At 48.7% G+C, this 10472-nt stretch overlaps 1 protein-coding gene across 1 annotated transcript in view; it reads right to left on the bottom strand.

Moving 5' to 3' along the window:
- Positions 1-9228, bottom strand: part of PXMP4 (peroxisomal membrane protein 4) — an 18479-nt gene extending 9251 nt beyond the window's left edge. Inside the window, exons 1-2 of the mRNA XM_032295229.1 lie at positions 8997-9228; positions 1231-1293 (exon numbers count right to left, since the gene is read on the bottom strand). Coding sequence (XP_032151120.1) covers positions 1231-1293; positions 8997-9109 — 176 coding nt within the window. The 5' untranslated portion in view covers positions 9110-9228. The remainder of the gene's footprint in view (positions 1-1230; positions 1294-8996) is intronic.
- Positions 9229-10472: the final 1244 nt, after the last annotated feature.

Below are 10472 nucleotides of genomic sequence, written 5' to 3'. Positions count from 1 at the left end.
GACAACAACAAAAACAAACAGAAACAAATCAAGAAAAATACAAAATGAGCACATCTTACAGGTAGCTGAGACTACTGTACTGGAGGCTGCCAGTGCACGATTCCTGTACATTCACATGAGCCTATATTCATTAAACACTAGACCAAAACCCGTTTTTTCCTTTTTTTTTTTTTTTTTTGAGACAGAGTCTTGCATTATCGCCAGTATTTCACACCTGTAATCCCAGGACTTTGGGAGCCCCAGGCAGGTGATTACCTGAGGTCAGGAGTTCAAGACCAGCCTGGCCAATACAGTGAAACTCCATTTCTACTAAAAATACAAAAATTAGCTGGGCGTGGTGGTGGGTGCCTGTAATCCCAGCTATTCAGGAGACTGAGGCAGGAGAATCACTTGAACCCGGAGGTGGAGGTTGCAGTGAACCAAGATCAGGCTGGAGTGCAGTGGCGCAATCTCAGCTCACTGCAACCTCTGCCTCCTGGGTTCAAGCGATTCTCCTGCCACAGCCTTCCTGAGTAGCTGGGACTACAGGTGTGAGCCACCACGCCCAGCTAATTTTTGTATTTTAGTAGAGACGGGGTTTCATCATGTTGGCCAGGATGGTCTCGATCTCTTGACCTCGTGATCTGCCCACCTCGGCCTCCCAAAGTGCTGGGATTACAGGTGTGACCCACCTCGCCTGGCTGAAACCTGTTTTCTAAGGAGTGCCTCGAGGGAAAAGCTATGGGAGATGAGAACAAGGGGAAGACACTTGAGCAAGGGCACAGAGAATTTTCAAGCAGGGATAATGGAATCAGAGTTGGACTTCAGGGCCGGGCAGTATTTCACACCTGTAATCCCAGGACTTTGGGAGCCCCAGGCAGGTGATTACCTGAGGTCAGGAGTTCAAGACCAGCCTGGCCAATATAGTGAAACTCTATTTCTACTAAAAATACAAAAATTAGCTGGGCGTGGTGGTGGGTGCCTGTAATCCCAGCTATTCAGGAGACTGAGGCAGGAGAATCACTTGAACCCGGAGGTGGAGGTTGCAGTGAACCAAGATCACCACCACACTCCAGCCTGGATGACAGAGAAAGACTCCATCTCAACAACAACAACAAAACACAAAACAAAAAAAAAGAGTTGGACTTTAGGAGGCATGATCGGGGGGCAGGGTAGACCCAGCTAAGAAGCTATTACGACTGTCCTGGCACTGAGGGCTGACCACATTCTCTTCCATTTTGGGATGTGTACCTGCCATGCCGGAAGAGAAAGGTCATGACCAGTGCGTGAGGGGCTCGGATTTTGGCTCCATAGCTGTAGAAACAGAAGAAAACAGTTACTGCAATGTCACTGTGTCACACTTTCTTTTTGGGCTCTCCTTTTGACCCCTTGTTCTCTCTCCCCATCCCAAATTCTAACATCACTTTGGGAGGGGAAATCATGCTGGATGCAAATCCTGGCCCTGACACTTCCTGGTAGTATGGTCTCAGGCATGTCCTTTAACTTCTCTGAGCCTCAGTTTCCCCATAAAAGGGATGTTTATTTTTAATTATTTAGAGACAGAGCCTCACAGTGTAACCCAGTGAGTGCGATCATAGTTCACTGCAGACTTGAAATCCTGGGCTCTAGCGATCCTCCAGCCTCAGCCCCCTGAGTAGCTGAGACTACAAGTGTGTGCCACCAATCATGCTCAGCATAAAAAGGGATGTTAAATCTCAGAGAGCTGGTTATAATTTCTTTCTCTTTTTTTTGAGATGGAGTCTCACTTTGTTGCCCAGGCTGGAGTGCAGTGGTGCGATCTCAGCTCACTGCAACCTTTACCTCCTGGGTTCAAGTGATTCTCCTGCCTCAGCCTCCCAAGTAGCTGGAATTACAGGCACACGCCACCATACCTGCCTAATTTTTGTATTTTTAGTAGAGACAAGGTTCCTCCATGTTGGCCAGGCTGGTCTCAAATTCCTGACCTCAGATGATCTGCCCTGCCCACCTTGGCCTCCCAAAGTGCCGGGATTACAGGTGTGAGCCACCGTGCCTGGCCCTATAATTTTAATGAAGGAGATGGTACATGTAAAATGTTCACCATCCTTGCTCAACTGGCTTTGTGGAATTGCTCCCTCTGCTCCATCCTGGCGTTCTCCTTGCAGACACTCTCATCTTTTAAAAACATCAATCTCGGCTGGGCGTGGTGGCTCACGCCTCACGCCTGTAATTCCAGCACTTTGGAAGGCCAAGACGGGTGGATCACAAGGTCAAGAAATTGAGACCATCCTCGCTAACATGGTGAAACCCCGTCTCTACTAAAAATACAAAAAATTAGCTGGCCGTGGTTGCATGCACCTGTAGTCCCAGCTACTGAGGCAGGAGAATCGCTTAAACCCAGGAGGTGGAGGTGGCAGTGGGCCGAGATCGCACCAGTGCACTCCAGCCTGGGCGACAGAGAGAGACTCCGTCAAAAGAAACAAACAACAAAAACACATAAATCTCATCACATCACTCCCAGCTTAAAATCCTCTAACATCTTTCCACTACTCACAGAACACGTTCCAGGCTCCTCCCTGCAGCCTTGAAAGTATTGCAGCCAGGGCCCTGCTCATTTCTCACACCTCATCCCAGGGCCCTCCTCTACTGCTCCAGCCACACTGTCCTTCCTGGACTGCTTCTGACACATCGGGTTTTTCTCTGCTCCTGGCTTTGTCCTGGCAGGTCCCACTGCCTGCTGTGCTCCCCAGCCACCTTCCCTCAGCCTTCCAGTCTCAGCTGGGCAAAGGCCTCAGATGCTCCAGCCTAGGTTTAAGCAATTTTTCATTCCCACAGATCCCAAAACTTCTCTCCAGCACTTCATCTTCCCAATTTAATGACTCAGTTATTAAGTATTCATTCTATGATAATGATCTCTTTCCTGTGCTAGACTGTGGACTCTCTGAAGACAGGGAATGCATCTGGCTTGTCATCCGCATAGTCCCTAGCACCCCACATGGCACCTGACATAGAATATGTGCTTGATAAATAACTGTTGACTGACTGAGGCTAGAACAGCCCTTACCCATGACAATGTCATTTCTAGAAGGTTCTATATTTAGCCTGGTTCATCTTAAAGTTAACAAATTTCCTAAAACAGTTAGGTAACACTGTACCTATTCAAAATGTACCTCTTTCTAACTATTATATGAAGGAGGACCTCAACTTTGTAAAAATGCATTTATAAAAACGCTGGCACTTTGGGAGGCTGAAGCATGTGGATCACTTGAGATCAAGAGCTTGAGACCAGGCTGGACAACATGGTGAAACCCCGTCTCTACTAAAAATACTATAAAAATTAGCTGGGCATGGTGGCGAGCACCTGTAATCCCAGCTACTCTTAAACCTGGGAGGTGAAGGCTGCAGGGAGTCAAGATCCCGCCACTGCACTCCAGCTTGGACAACAGACTAAGACTCTGTCTTAAAACATAAATAAAAATAAAATTTAGGTTGGGCACGGTGGCTTACGCCTGTAATCCCAGCACTTTGAGAGGCCGAGGTAGGCAAGGTCAAGAGATCGAGACCATCCTGGCCAACATGGTGAAACCCCGTCTCTACTAAAAATACAAAAACTAGCCAGGCGTGGTGGCACGTGCCTGTGGTCCCAGCTACTCGGGAGGCTGAGGTGGAAGAATCACTTGAACCCAGGAGGCGGAGGTTGCAGTGAGCCAAGATTGCACCACCGCACTCCAGCCTGGCGACAGAGCAAGACTCCGTCTCATAAAAAAAATAAATAAATAAAATAAAATAAAATTTAAAAAGCTGGAAGGTAGGCCGGACATGGTGGCTCACACCTGTAATCTCAGCACTTTGGGAGGCCAAGGTGGGCAGATCACAAGGCCAACAGATCGAGATCATCCTGGTTAACATGGTAAAATCCCATCTCTACTAAAAATAGAAAAATTAGCTGGGTGTGGTGGTTTGAGCCTATAGTCCCAGCAACTTGGGAGGTTGAGGCAGGAGAATCACTTGAACCTGGGAAGCAGAGGTTGCAGATCGTGCCACTGCACTCCAGCCTGGGCAACAGAATGAGATTCTGTCTCAAAAAGAAAAGAAAAAGAAAAAAAAGTTGGAAGGAAATACGTCACTATGTTATTAGCAATGTCCACTTCACTGGAGGAAAATAAAATTTATTTCTGCTTGCTTTTTAAAGTTTTCTAGACTTCCAGAATGATCTATAATGATTAAGCATTGCTTTAACAATTATTATTTTTTAGGTCCCGCCCCCTGCTTTAGCAATTATTAATTTTTTTTTTTTTGGGATGGAGTCTTGTTGTGTCACCCAGGCTGGAGTGCAGTGGCACGATATCGGTTCACTACAACCTCCAACTCCTGGGTATGAGCAATTCTCCTGCCTCAGACTCCTGAGTAGCTGGGATTACAGGCGTGCGCCACCAGGACCAGCTCATTTTTTGTATTTTTAGTAGAGATGGGGTTTCGCCATGTTGGCCAGACTGGTCTTGAACTCCTGACCTCAGGTGATCCACCCCCCTCAGCATCCCAAAGTGCTAAGTTACAGGCATGAGCCACTGCGCCTGGCCCACAATTATTAAATATTTTAAATGTTACATAATTCCTTCTTTTTAAGATTCACACCTCTTCCCCCATCCCTCCTTTCCATTCCTCATTTAGGGATCTGGGGATGATGTGAATAAGACTATGCTTACTTTTGCTGTTTTAACTATACTCAAATGAATCGTAGAAAGACAGCAGTATTTGGTGCCAAAGCCCTGCCAGGTTTTGTTGTGTGAACTTGGATAATCATTTAATCTCTCTGAGCCTCCCTTTTCCCAATCTCCATTTCACAGAGTGGCTTTTGGCAGTTACACACATGTAAAAGTTCCTAGCTCAATCAATATTAGTGTGTCTTCTTTTCTTATTCTTCTTTATTGAACACCTCCACCCCTACCCCTATGCCTAAGTTCTCCAGGTCTTACCAGGCTACAGGGTCTAAAAATGCTGGACAGTCTTCTTGAGACAATGGTCATGAGCCATATGCTGTTGTCTCCCAAATACATATGAACGTTCCCTGCAGGCTTGCTTGAAACAAAAGACTGGAATCAAACCTGTGTCCAAGACAGGGTGCAATGGCTCATGCTTGTAATCCCAGCACTCTGGGAAACCGAGGTGGGAGGACTGCTTAAGGCCAGGAGTTCAAGACCAGCTTGGCAACATGGTAAGATCTCATCTCTACAAAAAATAAAAAATCTGGCCAGGTTCAGTGGCTCATGCCTGTAATCCCAACACTTTGGGAGGCTGAGGTGGGTAGATCGCTTGAGACCAGGAGTTTGAGAGCCTGGGCAACATGGTGATACCCTGTCTCAACAAAAAGTACAAAAAATTAGCCAGGTGTGGTGGTGTGTGCCTGTAGTCCTAGCTACTTGGGAGGCTCAGGTGCGAGGATTGCTTGATCCCAGGAGTTCCAGGCTACAGTGAACTATGATTGCACCACTGCACTCTAGCCTGGGCAATAGAGCAAGACCCCATCTTTAAATTCTGAAAAAAAAAAAAAAAAAAAAAAAAAAAAAAAAAAAGGGGGCAGCTTCATGCACACTGATATGGAGGTATGATTAGAATAAGGTGTACAGATGTGTGTGTAGCACAGTAATAATTGTATAAAATGAGGAAATTATAAATCTAAGATTATTTCAACATAAAACTTTTTAAAAAGGTGTGTGGGGAGAACACGAGTCTGTGTTTGCATAGGCACATAGGCATATGATATTTCTGGAGGAAGACATAAGACTGGACACAGGGGTTGCCTCCAGGGAGAGGGACTGGGTGACAGAGGGATAATGTGGGTGGGATGGTAGCATCTAACTTTTTATGCCTTTTGTGCATGTGTTACCTAATTTCTAAAAAAATTAATTTATTTATTTACTTTTATTTTATATATTTTATTGAGATGGAGTCTTGCTCTGTAGCCCAGGCCGGATTCAATCTTGGCTCACTGCAACCTCCACCTCCTGGGTTCAAGCGATTCTCCTGCCTCAGCCCTCCCTGCCGGCCCCCCACAATCCACCATAGTTGGGATTACAGGTACCTGCCACCACACCAGCTAATTTTTGTATTTTTAGTAGAGACAGGGTTTCACTATGTTGGCCAGGCTGGGCGTGATGGCTCATGCCTATAATCCCAGCACTTTGGGAGGCCAAAGTGGGCGGATCACCTGAAGCAATGAGTTCAAGACCAGCCTGGCCAACATGGTGAAACCCCCTCTCTACTAAAAATACAAAAATTAGCCTGGCATGGCGGTGCATGCCTGTAATCCAAGGTACTTGGGAGGCTGAGGCAGGAGAATCGCTTAGAACCCGAGACAGAGGTTGCAGTAAGCTGAGATTACGCCACTGCACTCAAGCCTAGGTGACAGAGCAAGACTCTTGTCTCAAAAAAAAAAAACAAAAGAATGTTAATTAAAAGCCAGTGTTATTGTTGTAGAGGCCATGCTGACTTCCTCCTCTTCTCCCCTACCTAGAAGTGGGCAGGAGGGCCAGGACCCCCATCCCAGCCCCAGCAAGCTCTCCTCCCCCAGCTCCCTCCAAAGCCACGGCTCTTTCTCCTGAAGAGGCCCTCAGCCTCCTCTGGCTAGCCATGGCTAAAGAGTGCTTTCTTATACTCCAAACACAGCACCCCCAACTCCCTGCATCTGCCAAGCTCCCTCTCAAAGTGCTCGAACTCAGACAGGAGTTGATTACTGCCCTGAAATAAAAAGGACTTAAAGGACTTAAACAACTGGTACAATGTGATGTCCTGGAGAGTTCTGGCCTGGACAAACTAGCTATGGAGGACATTTGCGGGACGACTGGGACAATGGGACTGTTAACTGGCTAATAATCAATATTATAGAATTGTTATTAGTTTATTAAATGTAATCATGGGGCCTGGCATGGTGGCTCATGCCTGTAATCCCAGCACTTTGGGAGGCCGAGGTGGGTGGATCACTAGAGGTAAGGAGTTCGAGACGAGCCTGACCAACAAGGTGAAAGCCATATCTTAAAAGAAAATATAATTGGCTGGGCGCGGTGGCTTACGCCTGTAATCCAAGCACTTTGGAGGCCAAGGCAGGCAGATCACCTGAGGTCAGGAGTTCAAGACCGCCTGACCAACAAGGTGAAACTCCGTCTATAAAAAAAATAAAAAGAAAATATAATCATGAGGCCGGGTGAGGTGGCTCATGCCTGTAATCCCAGCACTTTGGGAGGCTGAGGTGGGCAATACACTTGAGGTTAGGGGTTTGAGAACAGCCTGGCCAACATGGCAAAATCCCATCTTTACTAAAAATACAAAAAATTAGCTGAGCGTGGTGGTAGGTGCTTGTAATCCCAGCTACTTGGGAGGCTGAGGCAGGAGAATCGCTTGAACCTGGGAGATAGAGGTTGCAGTGAGCTGAGATTGCGCCACTGCATTCCAGCCTGAGCAACAGAGCAAGGCTCTGTCTTAAAAATAAATAAATAGGCCGGGCGCGGTGGCTCAAGCCTGTAATCCCAGCACTTTGGGAGGCCGAGGCGGGTGGATCACGAGGTCAAGAGATCGAGACCATCCTGGTCAACATGGTGAAACCCCGTCTCTACTAAAACTACAAAAAATTAGCTGGGCATGGTGGCGTGTGCCTGTAGTCCCAGCTACTCAGGAGGCTGAGGCAGGAGAATTGCTTGAACCCAGGAGGCGGAGGTTGCGGTGAGCCGAGATCGCGCCATTGCACTCCAGCCTGGGTAACATGAGCGAAACTCCGTCTCCAAAAATAAAAATAAAAAATAATATACCAAGGAACAAAATAGATAAAGTTCTGGCCTCATGAAGCTTACTTTGTTTTTCTTTTTTTTTTTTTGAGACGGAATTTCACTCTGTCACCCAGGCTAGAGTGCAATGGCGCAATCTCGGCTCACTGCAACCTCCACTCCTGGGTTCAAGCAATTCTCCTGCCTCAGCCTCCCATGTAGTTGGGACAACAGGCATATGCCACCATGCCCAGCTAATTTTTTTATTTTTAGTAGAGATAGGGTTTAGCCATGTTGGCCAGGCTAGTCTCAAACTTCTGACCTCAGGTGATGTGCCCACCTTGGCCTCCTAAAGTGCTGGGATTACAGGCACGGGCTACCATACTTGGCCTGTGCTCAACATTTCACATATACTGACTCAATCTTGATACTATGAGTACTACTACCAAGCCCATTTTACAGAAATTGAGGCTGAGGGAGGCTAAATGACTTCCTCAAGATCACACGGGTAGGTGGGACCAGGGTTCAAACCAAGGCATCCACATCCTCCCCACCATGCCATGTTACCACTAGGATGCCAGTTCCAGGGGGACACAAACCACTTTCCCTGGCTTGTTCTTTGCTTTGTCCCTGGTTTTGGCTCTACAGGACATCAATAAATGGTGGCTGTTATGCAGTAGGTTTAAAGGAGGCTGAGTTCCCCTCCAGGCACCAGCCAGGGCAATGACCTCAAGACCTCCTCTCTTGCAGGTAAGATGCCAGGATAGTCCCAACTTCTTTTACATTCATTGTCACACCCCAGGAGCCCCCTGAGCCAAATGGGACTTAGCAAAGGAGTCCTACAGTTGAGGAGGGAGAAGGAGGATGCAAGCCCATGGGCAGCTTCCTGGGGACAGCATAGACAGGAGGCATCCACCTGCCGGCTAGAGGCCAGAGTCCAGTTAGCCATTGTGCAGATGGGGCCGCTGAGGCCAGACAGGCCCAAAGGCACACAGCCAGGCGAGGTGAGCTGGACCCAAAAGAGGAGATACAGGAGCTGGCGTGGGAGGAGGTCAAAGCAAGAGGGCCAGGTTGCAAAGCATGGAAGACCCAGAAAATGTGCAGACAGCCTCAGTCAGAGCTGGGAATGCGCGCGGAACCCAAAATCCAGCCCCCGTTGCCAGATAGTGACCTCCAAGACTTAATGGCACACAGCACCGCGTCGTCAGACTTCTAACTTGCGCCTTCGACCCCAACCAGGACATTCCCTCAGCCCTAGCCCTGCCCGACGGCCCCACTCACACAGCCCCGTTCCGGAAGCCCTTAAGCACGGCCAACGCAGCGTGGTAGCGGCGCTTGCGCAGCAGTGCGTTGACGGCCGCGAGTAGAACCCGCAGCTGCGGCGGGGCTGCCATAGCGCGGGCTGCGCGTGGGGTCAGGGTGCGGAGCTGGAGGTGCACTGACAGCCAGGGATTCCAGCGGCAGCGCCCACAGCCCCCGGCTGCGCCGCTGCGTCCTGGTGTCTACAGGCTGTGCCTGCCGTCACTCATGCACGGAGAGCCAATCAGAGAGTGTACGTGTCTCAGGGGACAATAGCACTCATCGAGATAGTTGTTTGACTGGATGAGAACAAAAGCTTATAACCAATCACAGTGGGCTCCGCCCGATTCCGAGAAGGTCACTCGCACTGTTTGTCGAATCAGAAGGCATTTTCTCTTGGGCCCTGTTAGGTTCCCGAGTAGGTTTGAAAGGAGACAGGTACTTGGAAGGAGGACTCCTGAAAAAGGGGTCGCCCTGCTTAGATCTGGGATGAGCGACAGGTGGTGATACAGAGAGAAGCAGTGCCCCATCTTTACGCGAGACAGTTCTGACTGGGGTAGCCTTGACCACAGCGATCTTCTCAGAGTGTCAGTCACATGGTCCCTCAATGGCTTCCATGTATGTATGTATGTATGTATGTACGTTTTGAGACACAGCCTCGCTCTGTCGCCCAGGCTGGAGTGCAGTGGCATGATCTTGGCTCAGTGAAACCTCCCCCCCGGGGCCTCCCCCCCCCCCCCGGGTTCAAGCGATTCTCCTGCTTCAGCCTCCCAAGTAGCTGGAACTACAGGCCTCCACCACTATGCCAGGCTTATTTTTGTTTTAGTAGAGATGGGGTTTCACCATGTTGGCCAGGCTACTCTCAAACTCCTGACCTCAGGTGATCCACCCGCCTCGGCCTCCCAAAGTGCTGGCAGCCGGCTTCAATTTATTCTTTGAATCCAAACTCCTCCCCAAGACCTAAGAGAGAAGACCTCCTGTAATCTGGTCCTGTCTCCCTCTCTGATCCTATGTTTCACCACTTGCCACTTCACTCCGCCCCAGCCAAAACGGCTTCCTTTCTGTTCCTTGGGCCAAGAACCCTTCTATCTCAGGGTCTTTGCACTTGCTTTTTCCCTTCCTGGTATTCACCATCCTGGGTTCTTCCCATGACAGGCTTCTTCTCATCCGTCAGGTTGCAGCTCAAATGCTACCTCATCAGAGAAACTTTCCAAGACATCCAATCTGAAGTAGAACTGTCCACTCTGACTCATTACACTGGTTCTTTTTTTTTTTTTTTTTTGAGACAGAGTCACACTCTGTTGCCCAGGCTGGAGTGCAGTGGCGTGATCTCAGCTTACTGCAACCTCCACCTCCTGGGTTCAAGCGATTCTTCTGCCTCAGCCACCAGAGTAGCTGGGACTACAGTCGCATGTCACCACCCCTGGCTAATTTTTGTATTTTTAGTAGAGACAGGGT

Source organism: Sapajus apella, unplaced genomic scaffold (genome assembly GCF_009761245.1).
Source record: "Sapajus apella isolate SASKATOON/1434 unplaced genomic scaffold, GSC_monkey_1.0 scaffold33, whole genome shotgun sequence".
NCBI classification, from domain to species: domain Eukaryota; kingdom Metazoa; phylum Chordata; class Mammalia; order Primates; family Cebidae; genus Sapajus; species Sapajus apella.
Note: the sequence above shows the minus strand (reverse complement) of the source record. Positions and strands in the feature narration are given on the sequence as shown.